The 26,960-nt window shown below is 40.6% G+C and overlaps 3 protein-coding genes across 6 annotated transcripts in view; 1 reads left to right on the forward strand and 2 right to left on the reverse strand.

Annotated features, from left to right (window-relative positions):
* Positions 1 to 848: 848 nt before the first annotated feature.
* On the reverse strand, positions 849 to 11,221 carry CLK1 (CDC like kinase 1). Its single transcript, XM_044241265.1, has 13 exons — positions 11,073 to 11,221; positions 8,754 to 8,914; positions 8,288 to 8,516; positions 7,208 to 7,298; positions 6,744 to 6,810; positions 4,237 to 4,353; positions 3,982 to 4,148; positions 3,121 to 3,215; positions 2,897 to 3,026; positions 2,205 to 2,287; positions 1,689 to 1,768; positions 1,338 to 1,428; positions 849 to 1,215 (listed from the first exon to the last, which is right to left on the reverse strand). The coding sequence occupies exons 2-13, from the start codon at positions 8,912 to 8,914 to the stop codon at positions 1,072 to 1,074; spliced, it is 1,455 nt and encodes a 484-aa protein (XP_044097200.1). The 5' UTR covers positions 11,073 to 11,221; the 3' UTR covers positions 849 to 1,071.
* Positions 11,222 to 11,381: 160 nt separating this feature from the next.
* The window catches only part of NIF3L1 (NGG1 interacting factor 3 like 1), a 33,708-nt gene continuing 18,129 nt past the window's right edge, over positions 11,382 to 26,960 (forward strand). The window contains exon 1 of one of the 2 annotated variants that reach the window (XM_044241267.1): positions 11,382 to 11,405. The gene's annotated coding sequence lies outside the window, so the exon portion shown is untranslated. The remainder of the gene's footprint in view (positions 11,406 to 26,960) is intronic. The other variant, XM_044241270.1, reaches the window with a different exon arrangement.
* On the reverse strand, positions 17,328 to 26,930 carry PPIL3 (peptidylprolyl isomerase like 3). Of its 3 annotated transcripts, none has more exons than XM_044241271.1 (7): positions 26,800 to 26,930; positions 25,278 to 25,362; positions 23,718 to 23,792; positions 22,237 to 22,330; positions 20,503 to 20,570; positions 18,270 to 18,388; positions 17,328 to 17,929 (listed from the first exon to the last, which is right to left on the reverse strand). In XM_044241271.1, exons 2-7 carry the CDS (start codon positions 25,278 to 25,280, stop codon positions 17,803 to 17,805), a joined length of 486 nt encoding a protein of 161 aa, XP_044097206.1. In that variant the 5' UTR covers positions 25,281 to 25,362; positions 26,800 to 26,930; the 3' UTR covers positions 17,328 to 17,802. The 3 variants fall into 3 exon arrangements, with proteins under 3 accessions (XP_044097206.1, XP_044097207.1, XP_044097208.1); XM_044241272.1 differs by lacking the exon at positions 26,800 to 26,930 and adding an exon at positions 26,583 to 26,685; XM_044241273.1 differs by lacking the exon at positions 26,800 to 26,930 and adding an exon at positions 25,772 to 25,793.

Here is a 26,960-nt window from a genome sequence, read left to right on the forward strand (position 1 = left end):
GTATTCCGTAATGATGGATTCACATCATCTTCCATTTGTACAAACCCACAGAATGCGATGCACCAAATGTCAGCCAGAAAGACTACTTTCCCAATCCCAATCCCAGCTAGAAAGTAGTCTTTCTAGCTGATCATCTGTGATCACCAGACCTTAGGTGATCATAGTTTTAACAAACGTACCCCTTAGTGAGGGATGTTGGTAACAGAGACTATGCATGTGTGGGAGTGGGAGGTACACAGGGAATCTCTGTTCCTTCCTCTCAGTTTTGCAGAGAACCCACAACTCTAAAAGTCTTAGAGAAACTAAAAAACAAAACAGAACGGGAAAAAAAACCTGACTGTAGAATCTTAAATGGATCAAGCATAAATAAAAACCATAGACAAATGCCTGACTCACTACAGTCACTTAATATTTGGCACTTCACTACAAAGTATTCCGGAAGCTTTTTTTCCCTTTAACATTATGTAATCTCTATCAGAAAACTACCCCCCAAAAAACCAAGAAAGTAAGAAATCTCTACACCCAGTGTGGGTTGAACTCACAACCCTGAAATTAAGGCTTGCATGCTCCACTGACTGAGCCAGCTAGGTGCCCCTCTGGAAGTTTTTCTGTTATTTGTTAACAGTCTTGAATGAGAATAAAAGGAGAAAAAAACTGGGGACTAATCGCTAGTTCTTTGTATTCTGTAAAATTTGGACATTATGTTTCATTTCAAGAAGGAAGGCAGATGCTGGCAATCCCTAAAATAGAAACAAATGTAAGTATTTCCAAAGACTTAAAGGAAGCCTCCAAAGATAGAAATACAGAGAGGAAGATAGTGCTAAAAACAAACTACAGATTCCTATAAATTTCGTTTAAGCACAAAAATTTTATTCTGAATAAATCATTTTATACAGCAATAACTGGAAAAAATGTTCATTACTTCAGCAATTTACTTAAATCAAATTATCCAAGCAAAATAAACATAGCAATACAAAAATGTAAGAATTTTACAAAAGCTATACAAAATAACTTATTATTTAAAAATTGGACTGATACAGTCTATAAAATCTCTTCAAGAGAACTATAGATCTATGTAGCCTTTTTTAGGGGGTAAAAGAAAGGATGCTTTAAGGCTTCTTTGAGAGTAATCCTTTTAGCTGGATCATACTCCAACATTTTCTCAATGAGGTCAAAGAGCAGCTCATGTTCAGCATCCTGAGAGAGCATAAATTCCTGAAAGGAAAAGAAATAGTCAATCGTCGAAAATTTTCAACTACCATTTATCACAACTTTATTTCTCTACCATAGAAAGAAGGGAAACTCAAGCTTTTAATCGTTTAAAGGCCCAGACTCACCTTCAGAGGTTTACAGCGCCTTGAGACATATCTGCCGGCAGAACTGTGTTCGTCCCAGTCTAATCGATCATGATGGAAATATTTACGTTTCCTAAAAGTCAATATCCATTGATGTTTATAATGCTGACAATGAAAACTTAAAACATATAGTGAAAATGACTGGTTTCATCAATTATTATGCTTTTATAGATCAAAGACTAACACTTCACTAGAGACTTGAAAACAGCCTAGCTACTGGCTTCCCAACAAAGGATCTGTTTAAGTGAAAAAGCATTAGTCTGACTTTTTATAAAGTTCTACAGAAGACCAAGCGGTACAAAGGATGGCACCTACTCTTAAATAAAAACATACCTGGTTTTCTGTATCATATGTTTTGGTAAAGGTCCAAGAATCCTTTCCATCATTGCCAAATGCTCCTTACTATCATGTGTCTAAAACAATAAACAAAACTTGTTGAGCACATTGTGTACTTTGTTCTCATTTAACAGAGCTGCTCAATTTCTCGTCCATAGAAATCAAAAGAAAGGTAATTACTAAAAAGGGCAAATTTTTAGCAAGTTACAGCTGATGATACATACTAAAAGCCAAAGAACAAGCTCACCAGTGATTATCTCCAAATGAACAGGATAACCGTTACAGTATACTTGAAAAATTTTTTAAGTAAAATGATAAATTATGAAGGAAATACAAATACCCAATAGCACGTTACAGAAACTTTATTCCTTTATACTTAACAATTAGTCTATTAATTAGGGGAAAAAACTGCCTAAATGTGTATACTTTGCTTTAAAATGTTCACTCACATAAACACCTTTATTTTTTTAAAAGCACTTTTTTTGAGCAAAGCCACTGAAACCGATCACTTACTGGAAATACTGTAAACCCAAGGTAGTATTCAATAAGAATACAACCTATACTCCAGACATCACATGGCTGGGACCATCCTAAAGCTGCAAAGCAAAAGCAAACTGTTAGGAAAAAAAGCTTTATTTCTTGAAGACACTGAAAAACAAACATGAGCTTAATATCTTTAATGTGTATGTATTTTTTTTTTTTTAAATTTTGTTTATTTGACAGAGATCACAAGTAGGCAGAGAGAGAGAGAGAGGAGGAAGCAGGCTCCCTGCCGAGCAGGGACCCCCATGTGGGCTCTATCCCAGGACCCCAAGATCATGACCCGAGCTGAAGGCAGAGGCTTAACCCACTGAGCCACCCATGCGCCCCTAATGTGTGTGTGTGGTTTTTTTTAAAGATTTTATTTGAGACAGAGCACATGTGCGCATCCTTCTGCACACACGAGCTGGGTCGGGGGGAAGGCAGAGGGACAAGCAGACTCCCTGCCAAGGGTGGAGCCCCCCAAAGTCCCAGGAACCTGAGATCAGGACCTGCACTGCAGTCAGATGGTGCTGACTGAGCCACCCAGGCACCACCTACCCATATTGTGTTTTAAGTTATTAATCTCTTAAAGGGAAAAAGATTTTAGAAAATCCCCACAAAGAATAAGACCAGAACTACAAAAGGATATATACACATTCCTAAAGCACAATTAAGCAACTTACCCAAAATAACTTCAGGTGCCCTATAATGCCTTGTAGATACCAATGTACTGTGATGTTCATCATCGTAAGTTGCGCTTCCAAAGTCTACAACTTTAATATCTGGATTTATTAAGGTACGTTCATCACGTTTCTGAAATCACAAATAATGGAATAAGGAGGCATATTAAGAAGGCATATGATATTAATTAATTTCAAACAATGAAAGTGACACACTGAAGACTTACTATTTTGGGATTATATGCCTCTGTGTAGTCAGACTGCACAAATAAGATGTTTTCAGGCTTTAAGTCTGTGTGAGTCAACTTGTTACTGTGCAGAACTGAGAATGAAACAGAAAGTTGTCATCTGAAAATCAAAAACTTAATCAAACTCAAAAGTCCTACAACAAAAACCTCTCTGATGCTTTTCTTACATGTCCAAAGTTTTCAACATTCAAGAGGCTGCTAGAAAACTACCTACTACCCTCAAAGTTAGTCTACCAGCAGCTAACCACTCAAATGTGAAGAAGTTATTTTTATTCATGAAGCCAAGATTTGCCTGTTTCGAATGATGGCTTTTAATTTTTAAAACTGTGTGAATTATTTTTTGGTGGGGAAAACATAAAATCTTTCCAAAAATAAAGAAGATTACTTAAAGTCTTAAAATCTTTTTATTTTTTTAGCCATTATTTGGAAAGCAGATCCGTAAATAAGAAAGATTAACACAGCAGATGCTACATACAGAAATGACTCCATTCAAGAATTTGAATCTGGACTTCACCAGAGTCCATCAAAGCAGGTTATCAGAACCACAGTAGCAAGAAGTAGAAGCAGCAGTTAAAAACCAAACTAAACTACTCTTCTACATGACAATATTTTACTACATGATGGACAATATACTACTTACTGAATGAAAGCAAAGAACTGACCAACAGCTAGTCATCAACATCTTTCTCATACCTACTCTTAAGTCAGGCTTATGTTAGATCCTATTTTTTTTCTTAAAAGATCCAAATCAGTCTGGCATTAAGTTAGTCTCAGTAACCTCAAGTTTCTTTTTTTTTTTTTTTTAACTTCAAGTTTCTTGAAGACATGCCAAGTACTTACAATTCACTGACTTGCATATCTGATATGCCATCTTCCTGATATGATCGAGACGAAATGGCAGAAAACCATTTTCCTTAATGAAGTCATACGTACTAAGTCCTAGTAGTTCAAATACAATGCAAATGTGACCATGATGCTCAAACCACTCCAACATCTGGACACAGCGGCTATAAATACATGAAAAATAACTGAATACACCTTCTCATAATTCAAATCTATCTGAGAGCATCTTCTGAGTTCTACTTTGATACTTACAATGTACTACTGGGGTCTGTTGTATTCAAGTGTTCCAGAACTTGTATTTCTGAGCGAGCAGCTTCACAGTATCTATCCACATTTTTAACTATTTTTACTGCCACATGTCTACCTCCTCTGTTAGAGAAAGTTGAAAAAAAAAAAAAAGTTAAAAATTATATCCTCTTCCACTTTCCTATTACTCTTTTCAAACTGTAACTACTTCTACTTTGACCCACTATATTTGTTTTCTTGAATGTATGGTCTAGCATTCAGTTTTATCTGATTATACCAAAGTATTCTAACAAAATTAACCCAGTTTTATAGGACTATAGCAACTCACTGTAAGCAACAATAATGATCTTTATTTTTTTAAAAGACTTTCCTTATTGGAGAGAGCGAGCGAGCAAGCATAAGCAGGGGTAACAGCAGGTACAGGGAGGAGCAAGCTCCCCGCCCAGCAAGGAGCCCGATGTGGGACTCCATCCCAGGACCCTGGCATCACAACCAGAGCTGAGGGTAGACACTTAACCAGCTGAGCCATCCAGGCATCCCAAGACTGATCTTTAAGTGTATGGTGGAATCAGTTGGTACAAATACATGCTGAATGACACAATTTTTTTCATCAAACCACCACTCATATGAATTCTTCTTTTGGTCCTTCAATTAAACTATGTATTAATAGCTATGATGTAACAAGATTATTGGGGTATCACCACTCAACTCGTAGTCCAATTAAAATTCAATACGTATATGTAAAAACAGTTTCTTCTTTAGTACTTGTCACTGACAAATATTTTATCAAATTCTTTTTTTTGGAAGATTTTTTTAAATTTGAGAGACAGTGAGAGAAGGAACACAAGCCGGGGAAGCGGGAGAGGGAGAAGCAGGCTTCCCGTGGAGGAGAGAACCCAATGCAGGGCTTGATCCCAGGACAGTGGTTATCATGACCCAAGCAGAAGGCAGATACCCAACCACTGAGCCACCCAGGTACCCCATTTTATCAAATTCTTCATTCTGTCTAGGTTATCAGAAAAGTTACGGAAGGGGCCATGTGATACCAATTTAAGAGTTCTCAACCATGGCTGTGTCATCAATTATAGCATTTTCTAAGAATACAGTGTCCAACTACCCTGAAGAATGTGTCAATATGCCTTGGGTGAGCCCAGTTCCAACACCCAAGAAACTAAGGCTGGGGGAAGTTCTGATTTAAATTAATGACTAGGGGAAGGAGGGAGGCCACAAGAACTGTCACAACTGTGCCCAGTGGGACAACAGAATATTTTCTAAAATAATAAAATCTGGGGCACATGGGTGACTCAGTTGTTGGGTGTCTGCTTTTGGCTTGGGTCATGATCCCGAGGGTCCTGGGATCAAGCCCCACATCAAGCTCCTTGCTGGGTGGGAAGCCGGTTTCTCCCGCTCTCACTCCCCCTGCTTGTGTTCCCTGTCAAGTAAATAAAATCTTTTTAAAAATAAATAAAGCCAGTGGGCTTATCTGATAAAAAAAAAAAGAAAAAATCCATTCTCAACTTAAAATCAAAGGCTACACACATTATTAATAGCTAGTGTTTAAAAATGCAAAGGACTCGAGTGCCTGGGTGGCTCAGTGGGTTAAGCCTTTGCCTTCCTCCCAGGACATGATCTCGGACCCTGGGATCACGCCCCACATCGGGCTCCCTGCTCAGCGGGGAGCCTGTTCTCCTCCCCACCCCGGCCTACTTGTGATCTCTGTCAAATAAAGAAGTAAAATCTAAAAAAAAAAAAAAAAAAAAAATCTAAAGGGCTGGTCATCCTCCCTCCCCCAGCTTTTTAAAATATTTTATTTATTTAAGGGATGCCTGGGTGGCTGAGTTGGTTAGGTGTCTGCATTTGGCTCAGATCATGAGCCAAAGGCAGACACACGGGTTCCAGTCCCATCGGGCCCCTTGCTCAGCAGGGAGCTGCCCAATCCCTTAGCCTGTCACTCCCCCTGCTTGTGCTAGGACAAATAAGTTCTTTTTTAAAAAAGAAAAAAAAAAAAAAAAAAAAAAGGGACGCCTGGGTGGCTCAGTTAGTTGGACGACTGCCTCCGGCTCAGGGCGTGATCCTGGAGTCCCGGGATCGAGTCCCACATCAGGCTCCCAGCTCCATGGGGAGTCTTCTTCGCTCTCTGACCTTCTCCTCACTCATGCTCTCTCTCACTGTCTCTCTCTCTCAAATAAATAAAATAAAATCTTTAAAAAAAAAATTATTTATCTGAGAGTACACAGAATAGGGGGAGGAGTGGGGAGAGGAAAAGGGAGGCGCATATTCCCTGTGAACGGGGAGTCCAACACAGGGTTTGATTGGAGGACCCTCAGAAGGAGATGCTTAACAAACTGAACCACCCAAGTACCCCTTATCAGGCTGGAACCTTTTATTGGGAGTTTCCTAGATCAAAGCAAAAAACCCAAGTGAAAGGATATGGTCAGACAATATACTAAAGCTAAAAAAATTCTCTCACATTGGTGACAGCCCCAAATGCAATCTCAGGGTAGGAAACTTACGCTTTATGATCAATGCACTCCACGACTTTTCCAAAAGCTCCTTCTCCTAAAGTATCAACAATTTCATCTAAAAGAGAGAAATAAATCTCAGTTATATCAAGAAGTGGGAACAGTTTACTTATCATAATAAATGCTATCAATGCAGATTATTCTAGTTGATGCTACAAATTTCCTTATCACTAGACATTTTATTGGTCAACACTGTCAAAAAACATTTATAACTATTTTTAGTTCTAAATTCATTCTTAAGCTCATTTTATTAACTTGATTTACTATTTTGGAAGATCTGCTTAACAAATATTAAATTTCTAAAGAAAGAAAGAAACACAATCCCCCCCCACCAAAAGAAATGAAGAACAAACAAACAAAAAAACAGAGAAAGAAAAGATTTCCAAATCCCTGAAATCTTTATATATAGATTATGTTATCTGAAAAGTTAATAAGTGTTGAAAAATATTCTATACATCTTGCACTTAGTACGTCTCCACTCTGACAGATCAGGTGACCCTCCTCATCATCCTCTACACTCCTGGTTCTTTTCCTTCGGTGACTCTTCTGGAAACGTCAAGTGGGCGGCACCAAGATCATCCAGCCAATCAATATACCCGAGTGAATTCAGGGCAGAATACGAAATTCATTCAGCGGGGAGATATTCAGGCATTCAGATACACGCCAGGCCACAAACGGTTGGCAGGAGCAATTTCAAATTCAGTCCCCAGAAATTCACAGGGCACATAGTTTATGTTAACAGGAGAAAAACATGGCAAGGAACAGATTTTCAGATAAGATACTCAAAGTGGCAAGGCAACAAAACATAATACAATTGTTTTTCTTAAAAAAAAAAAAAAAAATGCTTAAATGTAGCATTCACTGAAACATAATTTTAAGTTTCTAGTGTTCTAATTTAATGTTGTTAAACTGCAGGATGAAATATTTACTTGGTCAAAGTAGACTGTGGCCAAATTAAGATTTCCTAACTAATCTAAGAAAACAAATATTAAAACAGTAAATAAAATTAAAGTCCTAATTTTGGGGAGAAAAAAAAAAGATCTGGCATACAAGAATAACACTATGTCATTTAAAATGTCATCTGAACTAATACTCAAATTAACCCATAACCCATAATGTTCAATCTGTTAAGTGATTTGCTTAGTGAAAAAATTAGAGCATGCTTTATTAGAAAAAGACATGCCTAAACCCTCAACCATACAAAAATAAAATGCTTATTCTACTTTTGTGACAAGACTTCAATTTATCAAAACAAATCATTTCCTGAAATACCATAAAAATAAACTAATCTAATTACCTCCACTGATTCACTGGAATGACAATTAGTTGCCAATAATAATAAAATCTATTGCTATATAACTTAATATGTACTGTATTTCAGGAATCTCCTATTCAATGCACAAACATAAAAAATCCAAGTTAAACTGAGATGACTTTTTTTAAACAGAACTTTCTCAAATGATCAAACACAAATTCAAGTATTCCTGTTCCACGTGAGAAATAAAATTTACAGAATGTTTTAAAAGAGCTCATACCCCATGTGAACGATGGCGTGAAGTACTGTGGTGAATCCTGTGTTTGCTTTTATAACTACTTCTTCCACTTCTCCCAGAAGACTTGCTACTATGGTTCTGATATCTGCTTTCATGGTCTCTATGACGATGTCCAGGTTCACATCCTTGACTGTAGTCATTTCTGTATTCATCAATGTAGCGTCGACTATGATAATCTTTCTCATTTATGGATCTGCTTTCCAAATAATGGCTAAAAAAATAAAAAGATTTTAAGACTTTATGCTTTCCCCACCAAAAAAATACACACAATTTTACAAACATTACAAGCCCTCATTGGAAACAGAAAGGAATGTGATTCATCATTACTTACGTGATACTGTAATTTTAATCAGGAAAATATACGCCAACTTTTACTGAGATACAGTTGACGTACAGCATTGCAGTGCAATGTATTTTTATAGTGAGACACTTTAAATACCATCCTTACCTATCAGATGTTTTAGAATGATTATATTTGCAGCGCTTGTTCTCTCGGGCACTGCTATGTGATCTCTTCTTTCTTTTATGACTGCTGCTGCTTCTCCATTTTCCACAGTCCCAATCCTTTTCATCCCAATCAGGACAGTAAGTTCTCTTTGAGTGTCTCATCTACATAAAAGACACATTTTGCAGTTAAGTTGTATCCCACCTGCCAACACTGAGCAGTTTAATAAAACTCTTCTTTGCAAATTCACTCTAGCTTTGACTTTTTAAATTGTTCCTTTTTTTTTTTTAAGATTTTATTTTTAGATTTTATTTTATTTGATAGAGATCACAAGTGGGCAGAGAGGCAGGCAGAGAGAGCGGGTAGAGGGACGCAGGCTCTGTGCTGAGCAGAGAGCTCCCCCCATGGGGCTCCATCCCAGGACCCTGAGACCATGACCCGAGCTGAAGGCAGAGGCTTAACCCACTGAGCCACCCAGGCGCCCCTAAAGATTTTATTTTTCAGGACGCCCTGGTGGCTTAGCTGGTTAAGCGTTTGCCTTCAGCTCAGGTCATGATCCCAGTGTCCTGGGATAGTGTCCCACATCTGGCTCCTTGCTCAGCAGGGAGCCTGCTTCTCCCTCTGCCTCTGCCTGCCACTCTGTCTGCTTGTGCTCACTCTCGCTCCCCTCTCTCTGACAAATAAATAAATAAAATCTTAAAAAAAAAAAAAAAGATTTTATTTTTCAATAATCTCCACACCCAGTGTGGGGCCAGAACTCATAACGTGGAGCTCAAGAATCTCTACTCAGTCAGACAGTTGCCTCTAAACTGTTCTTTTAGGGGCTCCTGGGTGGCTCAGTGGGTTGAGTCTCTGTTTTTGGTCTGGTCATTATCCCAGGGTCCTGGGACCAAGCCCCGTGTCCCACATCGGGCTCTCTGCTCAGCAGAGAGCCTGCTTCCTCCTCTGTCTACTTGAGGTCTCTATCAAACAAAATCATTTAAAAAATCTGTTCTTTTAAATCGAAGTTCATAAGTCATTGGCGGGGGGTGGGGGGGGCGAGTGGCTAAGTCGGTTAAGCGTCTGCCTCGGGCTCAGGTCAGGATCAGTCGATAAAGCCTCCGCCACCTTCGGCTCAGGTCAAGATATCAGGGTCCTGGAGTCCAGCCCGGCTCGGGCGCTCTGCTCAGCAGGGAGCCTGCTTCCCCCGCCCCCTCTCTGCCTACGTGTGATGTGTCAAGTAAATAAATAAATCTTAAAGCCTCCCCTTTCCGGTCAGCAACATAAACATACACGTATGTGGACTACAGGTCCCCGTTTAAATGTTCACCGGAAACTAGCCTCTAACTCAAACGCACTCATAAACGCCCTCTGCGCCAGAACTCCTCACTATTAATTCCGTGAGGCAGATGAAGCCATCAAGCTACCACGTAAGTCAACCGTGGCATCAGGAAACCACGAAATGCCATCTTTTGAGGTACCCAGCACACTACGTAACAAAACCTAGCTTTTCTAAAAGCAATCTTACATAATTAAGGGGAGGGAAGCACCTTCCTTCCAGTCATGTTTCGAACAAAAATCCCTGATTACTGTTAAAAAAACATTTCATGGAATTGACCTTTCATCAATACCGTTCTTAGTAGTCCTAACTGCCGAGTCTCCGCCACGTCTCGCACTAACTGCATCAAAGCGCTCCAATCGTTCTCTAGGCGTCTGGGGGTAAAGGGGCGCAAAAATGCCAACGCTCCTTCAAACACACCCTACCATCTCGGCTTCTCGCGGTTTCTAGATCTGGTGTTTGGGAGCGCCACCGCGGCCAAAGGCCCTAGCGATTCTCACTCCATCTTTCAAGACTGGAACAACGTTAAGGGATACCTCCTCTATCAGGTCAGTGTGTCCTTCCTCTCCATTTGCTACAAACACCGTTCCTTACCGGAGCGTGACACGCACCTTCCAGGACCCAAGTAAACACCGCCCACCGCAGGAAGCTTCGCCTCCTCCGCCCCGCCGCCATCTTACAGCTCCGCTGAGGTGGCCGACGCCGTCGCCAACAAAATGGCGCCTAGGGGCGTTCGGCCCGGCCCTCCCAGCCCAGCACTTCCTCCCTACCCCCTCGCCAGTGTCCAGGGCGTCGCGGTTCAAGGAGAAATTCGCGGCAAAAGGCTCTGCAGGGCTGGGAAAACGAGCGAGCCGCCTTCCTGCTCGGGGGGGAGAGGGAAAAATGGGGTCGTCGTGCCGGGGATTACAGGCAGCAAACAAGCGAGCAGAGTGGACACCACCAGGCGCTTCCGAGGCACAGAAAAAGGGCCCTGACTGCCCAGCCCGCTTCCTTCTGCGTCTTACCGTCCAGGCCAAAGAGTCCAAGCCGAAGGAGACAAAGCTTGCAACGCGAAAACGGGAAAAGCCCAACTGGCCGCGACGGGCTCCAACAACAAAATGGAGCTGACAGCCGCAGCGTCGGGACTCGACTCGAAAACAAGGGTGACGCGGCGAACGCGTCCCGCCGCAGGGCGGGGCGGGGCGGGGGTGGGTGGGGCGGCGCCTGCACCCAGGGACGGAAGGAGACAGCGGTGGCCGCCTTGTGCGCAGGCGCCGCGTGGGGAGCCCGAAGACTGAAGGCGGAGGTGGGGAGTCGTGTCGGCCATGTTGGGGACCGTCTAGGTCCGAGGGAACAATGTGAGTACTGGAGAGTCGAGTCTCTAACGCGCCCATTAAAAGTGGTGTTTGGGAACGATGGGTGCAAGAGAAAGTGAGGAACCGTGATACTAAATAGTCTGTGCACTGATTGCAGCCACCGAACAATCCTTTAAAAAAACACGATCTCCGTCTTGTCGCTCTAAATTAGTAATTGTATTTCGACTTTGCTAAGCCTCTGAGACCTATTTAAACTAGTTGAGTCTTTAGTGGTTGGGACTCACACACACTGAAATTGGATTGCAAGGATTTTCCTCGAGGAAATGAGCAGGCAAGAGCCTGGAAACGGGAAGTGAGGACCCTTCATAGTTAAACATTTTGGCATTGAGCCAGTCCTCTCCACTGTCAAGGCCAGATGAACTCGAAATCGGTAAATGGCAGGTCGTGAAGAAAGAGTATCAGGAAACAGCCTCTGAACAACAAAATCATCAAACTGCATATTAATAGACCAAAGTAATTGCCAGGCCTGACCCCGCGCCTTTCCTCCATTTAGTTTCTTGTTTACTCATCCCAAACTTAGTGGAAAACGTATAAAATTAAACATCACAACTAAGCATAAGTTTATTGTTCACACTTGCACGGGAGAGCAGCAAATGTAGCCAGCCCTACACAGATGCACAATTATTGGGTAAATACTGATGAGGAATACGAACTTCCAAATTTCTATTGTAGTCTGCGTTTCATAAGACCCTTCTCTTCATGGTTTTAAAACCATTAATCCTTCTCAAACCACTAATACTTAAATCTTTATATTGGGGTCAGGGTCCCCAAATAGGTGGTAAATATTTCTCAGAGGGAGAAATTCATCACAATAACTTGTGAAATTCAGGTTGTATTTAGCACTTCTGAATGTTAAGCAAACCTAGGGAATCCCCATCTTTGAAGGATAATAGGTATTCATAGTTACAGAGCTAGTTACTGTGCTAAGCACTGTGCATACGTTCTTAAGCCTAACAATCTGGGAGATGGGCATCAACTATATTCTGTTACAGGTAATATTTGCAGTGAAGGACTACAGAGCAATTTTGGAAATCCCCACAGTAAGATTACAGGGGTGAAAGACGATAAACTTGGAAAAAGTCTGGTATATACTTCCAAAATTAGTTTCTGAAGTGGTTTTAAATTTAGCAAACCCTTATACCTAAACAATTACTAACTTGGTATTTTCATTTATGAGATTATTTTCTGTTTTCTTTAGTGCATGTTATTGGTTGTTTTGGGGTGGCACTATGTCCCTCCAGTTCATGTTTAAGTCTTAACTGCCGCTCCCCCCCCCCCCCAAGATGGTGAGTTATTTGTAGATGCGGACTTTACAGACCTACCTAAGGTTAAAATGAGGTCAGTAGGGTGGGTCCTAATCCTGTCTGATCTTTCTTTTTAAAGAGATTAGGACACAGACACTCACTGATTGTGTGAAGATAGAAAATGGTCTTCTGTCAGCCACAGCCAGACCTTAGAGTTAACCTGATCACACCTTGATTTTTTTTTTAATTTCTAGTCTGTTTAACAGAGAATTTTAAGTTACCCAGTTTGTGGTACTTCGTTATCACAACCCTAACAAACATAGTGCAGAGATTTAAAAATGGTAATTTGGAGGAAACTTGCAACTTTGTTCCCTAATTAGTGAAGTTGAACGTTTTCCCTTTTTTCATTACTTGCGCATTCATATCTCGTTGCTTTTTTGGAATATACAGCTCTCATTCGTCCTTGAAGTTTTTGTTTTTTGCTTTTTAAAGATTTTATGTATGTATTCGACACAGAGAGAGAGGGAACACAAGCAAGGGGGAGTGAGATAAGAAGCAGGCTTCTTGCTGAGCAGGGATCCCAAAGAGGGGCTCAATCCCAGGACCCTGGGGTCATGACCTGAGCCAAAGGCAAAGACAGACACCTAACAATTCAGCCACCCAGACACTCCAGTTCTTGAAGTTTTTTAATTGCAATCAAATTTTCGACTTTTATGTAGTTAAAGTTGTTCTATCTTTATCTTTGTCATGTTTGTAAACTGAAATTCTTTTCAGAGGTGTTTTTTCCTTTTTTTTTAAGGCATCTCCAATTTTGGGTAGAAATTGCATGTGGGGTAAAATTCTTCTGCTACTTTTCTTCATATAATTTACTGATTATCCTAACAAAGTTTATGAAATTACTTTTCTTTTTTTTTTTAAACAGTAATTTTTCTTTTTAAAGAATTTGTTTATTTGACAGACAGAGATCACAAGTAGGCAGAGAAGCAGGCAGAGAGGAGGAAGCAGGCTCCCTGCTGAGCAGAGAGCCCGATGCAGGGCTTGATCCCAGAACCCTGGGATCATGACCTGAGCCGAAGGCAGAGGCTTTAACCCACTGAGCCACCCAGGCGCCCCTATGAAATAACTTTTCTTTTTTAAGGATTTCAGATATGGCTTTTTAAAAATTATTTTATTTTATTTTATTTTTTTATTAACTTGAGAGTGAGGGAGAAGTAGGCTCTGCTGAGTTAGCCCAATGTGGGGCTCTGCAGAGCTCTATCCCAGGAATCCTAAGATCCTGATCTAAGGTGAAGGCAGACACTTAGCCAACTGAGCCACCCAGACACCCATGATTTTATTTTTTTAAATAGTCTTTACACCCAATTTGGGGCTCGAAACCACAAACCTGAAGTCAGGAAACCACAAACCTCCACCAACTGAGCCAGTTAGGTGCACCTGATTGTAATTTGCTTTTAAAAATTTATATTCACTAGTGAAACAGTAACTAATCTATCCAGTTTGCTAAACTGATTAAAAGTTGAGTCCTATGTATTAAAATTTATCTATTTGTGTATCTGTTAGCTTCTTAGAGTGCGCTCCCTTGGAACAAGCAGTGTCCTATGCACCTTCACATACAAGTCTGGAAGAAACTCAATAAATTACTTAGTTCTTTTAGTCTTTTCTTTCTTTTTTAAAGAAAGATTTTATTTATTTATTTGACACAGGAGAGAGAGAGCAAGAGAACACAAGCAGACTCCCCACTGAGCAGGAAGCCTATTGAAGGAGCTGATCCCAGGACTCTGGGATCATTATGAGCTGAAGGCAGACTCATAACAGACTGAGTCACCCAGGCACCTCTAGTTTTCGTTTTTTGAACAAAAAGATGAGAATACATACCTTTAGAAATACCCAACATAGCTTCGATATTGTTAAATGGATTTGGAAACTGCCAAGTTTAACCAAGGTATAAATGGTAACTATTCAGTTCACCAAAGGCCAACAGGAAGAGCTCTCCTGGGGTGCGTGGGTGGATTGGTCGGTTAAGAATCTGCCTTAAGCGCTGGTCATGATCCCAGGGACTAGGGTCGAGCTCCACATAGGGCTCCCTGTTTGACAGAGAGCCTGCCTCTCTCTCTCCCTCTGCTCCTCTCCCTGCTTGTACTTTCTCTCTCTGTCAAATAAATAAATATTTGAGAGAGAGGAGGGAGCAGGCTCCCCGCTGAGCAGAGAGCCTGGTGCGGGGCTTGATTGATCCCAGGACCCTGGGATCATGATCTGAGCCGAAGGCAGAGGCTTTAACCCACTGAGCCACCCAGGTGCCCCTAGCAAATTTTCTTAAATGGCAAGATAATAAGTATTTTAGGCTTGTAGGCCTTTTATTCTCTGTCACAACCAATCTCTACTGCTGCTGTAGCACAAAGCAGTCAGAAAACCTAAGATGGGAATGGTTGAGATCCATGAAGACTATTTGCAGAAACAGGGGGCCAGCCTGAGGGCAGTAGTTTGCTAACCTCTAGTCCAAAAGGGAAGACTTATTACTCTTCTTTTTATTTATTTATTTATTTTTAAAAGATTTTATTTATGTATTTGACAGATCGAGATCACAAGCAGGCAGAGAGGCAGACAGAGAGAGAGGAGGAAGCAGGCTCTCCACTGAGCAAAGAACCCGATGTGGGGCTCGATCCCAGGACCCTGGGATCATGACCTGAGCCGAAGGCAGAGGTTTTAACCCACTGAGCCACCCAGGCGCCCCTATTACTCTTCTTTTTAAAGAGAATTTGGTTGATCAACAATATTGTAGTCTTAGTCTTAGTAATACATACTGTCAGTTAATACATGGAACAAAATATCAGTCACTCAACTGTCCATGTTATTTGTGTGAACCAGTCAACTCAGTGTGAATGGACAGAAGATAGTGTTATGGATTTTGATCTCAAGATGTCTCCTAATAGGCCCAGGGTGGGCAGCCAGACTATCCCTCTGTTGATCTTTCTAGCTATAACTAAACAGACATTGTAAGAATGAGCTCTAAAAAACCCAAAACCCACCATTTACTAGTACTTAAAAAAAACAAAAGCAGAGTTTAGAATAAAAATTGAGGGAGTGTCAGTCAATACCAAAACATCTTGACAATCAGTAAAAGCCTCTTAAGAGAGGGGTGCCTGGGTGGCTCAGTGGGTTAAGCCTCTGCCTTCGGCTCAGGTCATGATCTCAGGGTCCTGGGATCAAGCCCAACATTGGGCTCTCTGCTCAGTGGGGAGCCTGCCTCCCCTTCTACCTCTGCCTGCCTCTCTGCCTATTTGTGATTTCTGTCAAATAAATAAATAAAATCTTAAAAAAAAAAGTCTAGAAATTTAAATGATTAAATTAAAAGGCTGAATCAAAATGTGAAGGCTTTAGGGGTACCTGGCTGACTCAGTAGGTGGAGTCTGCAATTCTTTTTTTTTAAAGATTTTATTTATTTATTTGTCAGAGAGAGAGGGAGAGAGAGCGAGCAGAGGCAGAGGGAGAAGCAGGCTCCCTGCCGAGCAAGGAGCCCGATGTGGGACTCGATCCCAGGACGCTGAGATCATGACCTGAGCCAAAGGCAGCCGCTTAACCAACTGAGCCACCCAGGCGAGTCTGCAATTCTTGATCTTAGGGTTATGAGTTCAAGCCCCACATTAAGCATAGAGCTCATTTAAAAAAAAACCAAAGTGAGGATGTTAGTATAACTGGCATATTAGTTTAGTAAAAGGTATAGATGGTAATTAAGAGGATATTGCAAGCTAACATCCAAACTCTAGTTAAGAAAGAAAATATTTAGGGGCGCCTGGGTGGCTCAGTGGGTTAAGCCGCTGCCTTCGGCTCAGGTCATGATCTCGGGGTCCTGGGATTGAGTCCCACATCGGGCTCTCTGCTTGGCAGGGAGCCTGCTTCCCTTCCTCTCTCTCTGCCTACTTGTGATCTCTCTCTGTCAAATAAATAAATAAAATCTTAAAAAAAAAATTTAGATCAGCCATCTGCAGAAATGATACAAACCAAGATATACTGGGCATCAGTTTTAGGAATACTATCAAGATGATTGAAGCGGACTGAAGAATATGTCTTTTTTTTTTTTCTTTAAATATTTTATTTATTTCACAGAGAGGGAATACAAGTAGGGGGAGTGGGAGAGGGAGAAGCAGGCTTCCTGCTGAGCAGGGAGCCCAGTGTGGGGGCTCAGTCCCAGGACTTTGGGATCATGATCTGAGCCGAAGGTAGATGCTTAACCACTGAGCCACCCAGGTACCCTGAAGAATATAGTTCTTAATGAGATCAATAGTATAGCTTGATAAATGAGGACTGATTAGGTGAGAGCCCTATGATGGAAAGGTCAGGAGAGCAGCTTCCATTTACTCACTACAGAACACTTATCACATGCCAGAAGCTTTACACACATTGTTTGATTCAATCCTTATGAGTCTTACGAGGGGAGGAGTCTTCAGGGATGAGAAAACTTGGGAGATGTTAACTTGTCTAGTCGGAGGTAGAGCTGTGATTCAGACACAGTCCGGGACTCTACAACTGGGGCTCTTCACCATCTAAATGCATCTTTCAAATGGATCACCTGTAGAATTCTATCCTGCAATACTGTAAATGATAAGGTTTCAAAAATGTTCCATGGGCGAATGAGTTGGGAAATTGAGTGCTTAAACTGTACTCGAGGACTTCTCTGAGCCTTTATTGTAAATCTAAAGACTAGAGAAAATAGCAAAATGGACTGGCTGGCTTTTCTAGGTCATCTCTATCTTGCCCTTACTCTAACTGCACAAAGTGAATAATTAATGGAAAACACTACTTCCAGGATGTGGACAAGATACGGCAGGAATATGTAATCAGAATGCTCAAAAATGCTGTTTATATATGAATGTTTATGTGTAACAAAAAATTACAAGTAGAAGAGTTTTTTTTAAAAATTGAACTTAAATACATTAGATAATAGTTATAGTAAAAAATATGCTGTAATAATGGAAATGAAAGCTGTTTGGGCCCTCACGGTACCACCAACTCCTAGAAGATCTTAGCTATAAACAGGCAGGCAGATGATGTAATCTTTCTACATAATTAAAACTGGGTAAACACAATAGGTGTGTTCCTTGAATAGTCGGCCAAATATTTTTCCAGATCTATTATAGCTATTGTGCAAATGGATTGGCATGTATTGTTATGTCCTTAATGTGTACATCGTTAAGAGGTCGATAGGTCTTCTCATTTACTGGTAGCTTCTCCAGTTCATCCAGAGTCTCCAGACCATCTATCACCCTGAAAGAGAAACAATATAAATGGATGAAAATTTCCTTAGATTGAAACATCATATCCAAATACCTATTACAGTTTCCTGAAAGGACCATGCTCAGAGTTCTTTGAATTCCCTAGTTCAGTGGACAATAAAAAATACTGATTTTCTGTCATGGATAGGAGTCAAAATTCAGAAGCAAAAATTCATTTTTATGCCTTTAGACAACAGCAATGGGTAGGATACTACCATCAAAGTACTCGCATAGCACAGCTACAAATGGATCTAATACAAACCAGTCATAAGATTTTCTTTGGTATCGGAAAGCCCAGAGAAAGTACGGAAGGATGACACCAAAATACTCACTTTCCAAATACTGTGTATTTCATGTCCAAATGTGGCTGCTTGCCATAGGTGATGAAGAACTGAGATCCATTGGTGTTTGGGCCATTATTAGCCATAGATACAACACCTCTAACATTGTGCTGTAAAAGATAGATCAATATATTTACCTGTGTTTTAATATAAATATTCCAAATATAGGACTGAAACAAGACCTGTACTTTTTAAGGGACCAAGAAAACATTTAATCAGCTTCTATTAAGGCTAATGCCAATGTTCACTTTTTGTATTATCTGTATTTCTAAAACTTGTATGTAAATTGGTCATGTATCAAATCACATGCCCCAGTTAATTTCATTTTCACTTTGGAGGAGTAGAGCCACAAACATTTTTCACAATACCAAGGTATAATAGAAATCCTTACATTTATATTAAGGAACATGCTGGCATGAAACGATCAGGCAGACAACAAAACCAAAATCCCCATAATCTCTTCACATATACACTGGACTCTGGCTAGTTTCTGTATCTGTAAAACAAGGGAGGGTGGTTGGACTAGTTCAGGGGTTTATTCATAACTCAAATGCCCGCACGAGTCAGCAGGTAATAAATTAATTGGACAGAATGTACACATTGGGGAGTGATGGAGTCTGGCAAAAGGAATGGTGTTATCTCTTGCCTGATAGCGCTAAACATTTTTTTTAAGCCAATGGCCATTGAGAATATATCTTGGGTCTTCTACCCAAGGGCAGTCAGTTCATGACCCAGGACTGAATGATCTAAGGGAAGGTTTCCTACAGCTCTAATTTCATGATAGTATTTGTTAAACAAGTAACTATTTAAAGAATTAAAAGGACTCTACTGATAAGATGGAACACATGACAGAACTGTGTTACAAGGAGGTGCTGCCAATAAATAATGATTACTCCTTAGCTGTTTATCAGGAAACACTAGTGAGACAAGCAACAGAAATATAGCTACATCAAGATACTAATGCTTTGATGGACATCAGGGAGGGCATGTGATGTAATGAGCGCTGGGTATTATATGTAAGACTGATGAATCACAGGCCTGTACCTCTGAAACCAGTACTACGTTGTATGTTAATCAACTGAATTTTAAAAATGTGAAAAAAAGATATTAATCCTTCATTGTCTTCCTAAAAGGTGACTCCCAAATGTTACATTTGATACATACACAAGAGTGTAATGTACGCCTTAGAACTTAATACTCATTAATCTATTTCTAAGATTTAAGAATCCAACTTACCCAACTGTTGCATATGCCTGTATACTCCTTATCTATCACCTCAACCTCTCGGAGAACCATTATTCTACTATCTTTAAATATGCCTAAACAATATATTTTTTTCTTTTGCTTGTTTTTGAGCTAAGATAGTATCATGCTATTTTAATTTTTTTAACTTAAATTTAAAAAAAATTTTAAAAAACAGGCATGCATTAGTTTATTAAAAAAAAACAAAACCAACAGACGTTCTGTGGGGCACCTGACGAGCTCAGCTGATGGAGCATGCAACTCTTGATTTTGGGGTTGTAAGATTGACCCCACGCTGGATGTAGAGATTACTTAAAAATAATTTTTTTTTCTTTTTTATACGAAATTAAAAAGAAAAGGTTCTTTAGAAAGTTTGAAAAATCAAGAAAATGTGAAAGAAAAATGTGAAAAGAAAAACAAAAACAGAACATGTGGGTGGCTCAGTGGGTTAAGCTGCTGCCTTTGGCTCAGGTCATGATCCCAGCGTCCTGGGATCGAGTCCCGCATCGGGCTCCTTGCTTGGCAGGGAGCCTGCTTCTCCCTCTGCCTCTGCTGCCACTCTGCCTGCCTGTGTGCTCACTCGCTCTCTCTGATAAATAAATAAATTTTAAAAAGAAAAACAAAAACAGGAAGGAAAATAAAAATCTCTAATTTCACCATGCTATGCCCTTCCCTTTAACCTAGTGAGACATTTAGCCCTGTTGGTACATTACTGATTAAACATTTCAGGTTGGATCCGAAGATAAGCTCCCTTAATATTAAGATACATGGGACTGTGAGATTCCAAAATACATTTATATATTCTAAAATATATTTAAGGCAAGAAATTTTTCTTGCCATTTTCTCCCTGACATTTATCAAGTATACTAGAACTACCAAAAAAGTTTGTTTGTATACTAATGACATTAACAACATATGTACTAAAAGTTTTCAAGTGTAAACAAGGCATGAGAAAATAGATTTTGAAGCACTAGAGGTATACCTTAAGATATTCACTATATTCATCCTCAAATTTCTTGCCCCAGATACTGTTACCTCCTCTTCCGGTACCTATATTACAAGACAAATCAAAATAAGTATCTAATTAAAAAAACCAAAGTATCGGTGCGCCTGGGTAGCTAAGTGGGTGAAAGCCTCTGCCTTCAGCTCAGGTCATAATATCCTGGTCCTGGGATGGAGCCCGGGATTGAGCCCCGAATCGGCTCTCTGCTCAGTAGGTAGGCTTGCTTCCTCCTCTCTCTGCCTGCCTCTCTGCCTACTTGTGATCTCTGTCAAATAAATAAATAAAATACTTAAAAAGAAAAAAACAGAAACCAAAGTATCTACTTAAAAGTTGAAAAGGTTGATTTTCTTTTCTTCCTTTGTTTTTTTTTTTTTTTTAAAAGATTTTATTTACTGGAGAGAGAGAGAGGCAGAGATAGAGAGGGCAGGAGCAGGGAGGAAAGGCAGAAGCAGGATGGCCACTGAGCAGGGAGCCTGATGTCAGAACTCAATTCCAGGACTCCAGGATCATAAACTGAGTTGGAGGCAGTCACTTAACCAACTGAGCCACCCAAGTGCCTGAAAAAGTTCAGTTTCTAAAACATATGGGCTATTTTATAACTATTTATTTATTTTTAAGAAGATTTTATTTATTCATTTGACAGTGACACAGCGAGAGAGGGAACACAAGCAGAGGGAGTGGGAGAGGGAGAAGCAGGCTTCCCGCTGAGCAGGGAGCCCAACATGGGGTTTGATCCCAGGACTCTGAAATCATGATCCCAACCAAAGGCAGATGCTTAACCAACTGAGCTACCCAGGCACCCCAGTAATTCTTTAATTATAAATAACATTTGGGGTGGCTGGGTTGTTCAGTTGGTTAAGCATCTGCCTTCGGCTTTAGTCATGATCCCAGGGTCCTGGGATCGAGTCCCACATGGGGCTCCCTGCTCAGTGGGGAGTCTGCCTTCCCCTCCCACCCGTTGTCATCCCCGCCCCCATGCTTGCGCATACATTCTCAAAAATAAATTTAAAAAAAAAGATAAAATTATATGTCCTCTCTTCTCAAAATTTCACTTCACAGACCAGAAAAATAAAGTATCTCTACAAAGAAATCCTTTCACTGTCAATAGTGTTCATATTTTAAGATTTATTTATTTATTTTGAAGAGAGAGAGTGCAATGAGCAGGAGGGGCAGCGGGAAAGGAAGACAGAGCTGAAGCAGACTCTGCACCTAGCACAGAGTCTGATGCAAGTCTTGATCTCACTCCCCCAAGATCACGACCCAAGCCGAGACCAAGAGTCCAGTGCTCACCCCACTGAGCCACGCAAGCACCCCTGTCCTACTTTAATGTAAAGCTAGATGCCAGTAGCTTCTACTTAAAAAATTTCTTGCTATGGTAAGGTAGCCGGGTTATAAAAACTCTATGTGCTTATATCTTTGGTTTTATTTTATAAAAATTAAATAAATTTTATTTATTAAAAAAACTTGTTTTTATATAATTCTCTAAGTAGGCTCCAAGTCCAGCGGGGCTTGAACTTACAACCCGAGATCAAAACCTGGATCAAAATCAAGAGTCAGATACTTAACCTCTGAGCCACCCAGACAACCCCCTCCAAATATTTTTAATTTGAGCATAGTTGATATACAATGTTACATTATATATTTTTTATTCTTTGTCTACTCTCTTCTTCATACTATATACCCAATTCTCTAGATATTGATGGAGAAACTTACCTGTCGGATCTCCTGTTTGAACCATGAAACCCTTGATATTTCTATGAAATATACAGCCATTGTAGTAATTACTGGCACAAAGAGCCAAAAAATTCTAAAAGAGTAAAAATAATGATTGGGAAATGATGTAACAGAAACACATTTAAAGCAATGAGCAAACTATTTTATTTACTAAAAATACCATTAACAATGCATTTATGTTTTTAGGAATTACTTTGGATCTCACTTTTCTGCCTAAAACACTTTAATAGCTTCCTTTTGTTCTTGGAATAGAATACACAATCCTACCTCTACATCTCATGTGTTAATAATTTCTTTCTATTACTATGTTAACCCCACTATCATTCTGAAAATTCATCTGAAAGGGGTCGGCTTACCCACCTAAGCCCTTTGTACTTCTATCTCTATACCTGGAATATTCTTTTTATCTCTTTCCATGGAAATGCCTTCAATACCTTCTGCACTAAGTTTAAGTATCACTTTCCTGGCTAGGCCTGCCCTCAACTTCTTTTAAATAATTCCTTTCCATTAGTCTCCATTTCAGTGCTTTGTTTCCTACAACGCATTATCATGATCTGGAATCATTTTTTTTCTAGAATGACTCTCCCGCCCCCCAACTTATTTTCTCAGAGTATTAGCTCTGTAAGGGCAAGGAATATCTCTTGTTCATTACTGTATTCCTTGACCCTGGCAAGATAGTCTTTCATAAATAATTGCTGAATGAATATAGAGAGAGAGCTAACTTTTTCCTTCCTTGTCATTTAAATAATTAAAATAATGTAAGAAACAGTTCTCTTACCTAATATCCTAATAAAATGAGAAGAAAAAGATACCCACCACTCTACAGTTAAAGAAAAATTATCAATCCTTTCTTTGCTCCACCTTTAACATCAAAAGTAAGTAGAAACTGGGGCACCTGGGTGGCCTTCAGCTCGGGTCATTATCTCAGGGTCCTGGGATCAAGCCCTGCATTTCGGGGGGCGGGGGTGGGGGGAGTCTCTGCTCAGCGGGGAGCCTGCTTCCCTCTCTCTTTCTGCCTGCCTCTCTGCCTACTTGTGATCTCTCTCTCTGTTAAATAAAATCTTTTAAAAAAAGAAAAAAAAAGTAAGTAGAAATTAAGATAGGATTGGGAGGGAGACAAACCATAAGTGACTCTTAATCTCACAAAACAAACTGAGGGCTGCTGGGGGGAGGGGGGGTTGGGAGAAGGGGGGTGGGGTTATGGACATTGGGGAGGGTATGTGTTTTGGTGAGTGCTGTGAAGTGTAAACCTGGCGATTCACAGACCTGTACCCCTGGGGATAAAAATATATGTTTATAAAAAATAAAAAAATTATTAAAAAAATTAAGTGAGAAATTATGCCGCCTAGTTTTTCCTGACACTGGTTTTATATACAAGTGTTCATTTTTTTTAGGTTAATTTCAAAATGGTTATCCTGCTGCATTAACTCATTAACTTACAGGTACATAATGGTACTCACCTCACAAGTTTTGGGTGTCCTCTCACAGAAAACTTCTATTTTAATATCACCTACATCTGTATGCAGTGTCACTGACTAAAAACAAGAAAAAAAAATAACAAATGAGATTTCTTCATGACTTTATGCATTGTATTTATTTCCCAAACTAGGATAAAGATGACAATCTGAATGAAAACACAAAAAACAACATTTCAGGGATGAACTATCCTCATAGCTGAGAGTAAGCTGTACTTCTTCAAAACTTATTTCAACAGTAGAAAAAAAAAACTCCAGAAGATGAATATGTTAATGTAAAATGGTATCTACCCTAAAATTTGATAGTAAATACTGTAATGGAAATACTTAAGTGTGAATTTTTCATCAATAAAAATGAAAACAATGGTCATGTTAGTAATACTGATTTAAATGGCAACACACCAACATCATTTATATTGAAAAATAGTAAGAAAATGACTTTTCAAAACAGAGGTTCCACCATTTTCCTTATGTACTTTAATTCTGAGTGACAGTGTTAAAAACAATTCCTTTCTTCACTAAAGACAACAGTCTTCTGTGTTTCTAGATCCTAAGTGTGCAGAGGTAACCATATTCTTGCTTGCTTTTTGTTTATCTGCTGTCCCAGTAACTTGCACATCCCTTTGGTTGCTACATTGTGGGGTGGGGGGTTACTCTGAGGCTTCCTTTTTCATTTCTCTTCTCCCAACAGTTTCTCGCAGTCAGAAAGTATGGTCAGGTTGATAGAGGGCAGGAGTTTGTGAGCTGGGGGTAGGGTGGGAGGGAGACAGAGCATTATTCTCATTGCCTGTCTTCTATGTCAAGCTCTGGGTGCTACCTTAGATCCAGAACAAAAGGATTCAGTTAAAATTATCACACCTGGGGACGCCTGGGTGGCTCAGTTGGTTAAGCAGCTGCCTTCGGCTCGGGTCATGATCCCCGAGTCCTGGGATCGAGTCCCACATCGGGCTCCTTGCTCTGCAGGGAGCCTGCTTCTCCCTCTGACTCTGCCTGCCACTCTGTCTGCCTGTGCTCGCTCTCGCTCGCTCTCTCTCTGACAAATAAATAAATAAATTAAAAAAAAATTATCACACCTGGTATACTCTGCAGCTCTCTCTTTCCATGTATATGCTGTAATCAGTCTTTTTCTGTAAAAAGTAAATTCTGTGCATTTTAAGTGAAAACACTGAAGAATTTAAAAGTAATTTTGCTTCTGGTTTTGTTTAGAGCGGTCATCTGCTGTGTGCTTCTGTCTTACCATTTCTGTCTTGCCATTAAAGTCCATGCAGTTTTATTTCCCTTGACTGAATTTCTAAAAATTATTTATAATGAAAGACATTATGAATTGCACAAAACTGGGAACGCCTGGGTGGCTCAGTAGATTAAGTGTCAGCCTTGATGTCGGGTCATGATCCTGTGGTCCTGGGACTGAGTCCCACATTGAGCTCCTTGCTCAGTGGGGAGAACCTGCTTCTCCCTCTGCCTGCTCTGCCTGCCTCTCCCCCTATTGTGCTCGCTCTCTCTCCGACAAATAAAATCTTAAAAAAAAATTTGTTCAAAGCTTACCATTTTTCTTCTTGATGGTTTCAGGAAGTACTACTGCTGAATTTCTCAGTCTTACCAAGAGAAGTTGGAAAATGTGTCTTTATTCCTGAAAGACAAAACTAGGTTTATTTTCCTCTCAACTCACACATGCTCATTTTTACTGCATATTTAAAAGAAAACGTCTCGAACAGCATCCCCAAGTAATAAAAATCTGACTATGGAAACGATGAGAACCTTCCCGACTCAAGCCCCTCAATCTCTCACTTACTTTTATTCAAAAGCCTCCCTGCAACTCCTGCAAGTCAGGTACATTTCCACCTTGGGGTCTAGACACTGAGTGTTCTCCCTTTGGAGCACTTAAACTCAGACGTCTGGACAGTTACATCCCTCACGTCCAAGTCTCTGCTCAAAAGTCAGGTCTCACTGGCCTGATAACTCTATTTAAAACTGCCTTCACTCTAGGACCTGCCCAATTATCTTCTCCTATAGTGAGATGCCTAAATTATAACCATTACCTCTATTTCTGCTTCTGTACCTTCGCTTGCTAACCCATGAGGAGATGGAAAAATACCAGCAGACTTCCTATGGACACTCTGTAACCACACATCCCCCGCCCAGACTTGACCCTGACAGAATGGCTGCTCCCGGACTCCCCACCGGGCTCTGGCCCGAGAGATAACAGCCATCTGACGCCAGAGTAACCCCCACCCGGAATTGGACGTGACAGAATGACTGCTCCCGGACCCCCCCCCCCAATCCGGCTCTGGGCCAAGAGATAACAACCATCTGGTGCCCCGCAGCTTAACGGGAAGACCCCAGTCAATCCTGAGCAGTTTGAAGAATGACAGCCCTTTGACCTAACCAATAATCTGTTCCCAGCCTTTTCCCGCTCTGTAGCGCGCCAGTCATATTATAGAGTTCCTTTTTTATTTTCCTGCAGTATGTGGCGATTTGTTACAAGATACTATGATGTATGCTAAGTCCCTGCCTCCCCAAAAATAGTGTATAAAAGGTGTTGTGATCCTGAGCTCGGGACCTCTTAGCGTCACTGGCAACGAGTGCGCGGAGGTCCAGGTTCGAACTTGTAATAAACGACCCTTGCTGTTTGGCTTTGACTCTGGACTCTGGTGGTCGTCTTTGGGGGGTCTCGGAATTTGGACACAACAATAGCACTCACCAATAATGCGCTCTATATTTTTCTAAATGAGTCTGTTCCAACACCACCCTCCCCGCCTGGTATGCTCACTTGAAGCAGCCCAAGAACCAAAACAAAGAGCTTAGCAAGAATCTCGGTAAGTGGATGAAAGACTGAGTGATGTTACTTACCACTTCAGCTAGCACAGCTGTTGCTGAAACAACAACAACAAAATCCCCTTGCATATACCCACGTTTTGGAGTTAAGAGACTTCGGGCTACGGGAAGTCGAGCGGGGGACCCATTAGAGAGTGCGCCCCTCACCTCCTCGCCTCGTTTTACCTCCTCCTTCCTTCCTATTTCAAACAAGAATGACTACAGCTAGGAAGACAATGTAATTTATCCTCACCTGGTACCTTTTGACAGCGGAAGAGAGCTCTTTTAATAAATGTACCAGGACACGAAACGTAAGCCGGAACCATTCCGCGCAACCTCTAGCAGTGCCTTGGGCTCCGACGTAAAACGGGGAGGACCAGTTCCGCCCGGCTCCTTCCCATCCCATCCTGCAGT

This window comes from Neovison vison, chromosome 3 (genome assembly GCF_020171115.1).
Source record: "Neovison vison isolate M4711 chromosome 3, ASM_NN_V1, whole genome shotgun sequence".
NCBI classification, from domain to species: Eukaryota; Metazoa; Chordata; class Mammalia; order Carnivora; family Mustelidae; genus Neogale; species Neogale vison.

What these genes read in the sequence shown, in the direction of transcription:
- CLK1 (XM_044241265.1), bottom strand. Translation starts at nt 8,914, where the DNA reads ATGAGACACTCAAAGAGAACTTACTGTCCTGATTGGGATGAAAAGGAT. An exon ending in CATTCTAAAACATCTGATAG is followed by an intron (nt 8,517 to 8,753) that starts GTAAGGATGGTA and finishes TTATTTTTTTAG; the next exon opens with CCATTATTTGGAAAGCAGAT. An exon ending in AGACGTACTAAGTGCAAGAT is followed by an intron (nt 6,811 to 7,207) that starts GTATAGAATATT and finishes TCTCTCTTTTAG; the next exon opens with ATGAAATTGTTGATACTTTA.
- PPIL3 (XM_044241271.1), bottom strand. An exon ending in TCAAACAGGAGATCCGACAG is followed by an intron (nt 20,571 to 22,236) that starts GTAAGTTTCTCC and finishes CTTGTAATATAG; the next exon opens with GTACCGGAAGAGGAGGTAAC. An exon ending in AAATACACAGTATTTGGAAA is followed by an intron (nt 17,930 to 18,269) that starts GTGAGTATTTTG and finishes TTTCTCTTTCAG; the next exon opens with GGTGATAGATGGTCTGGAGA.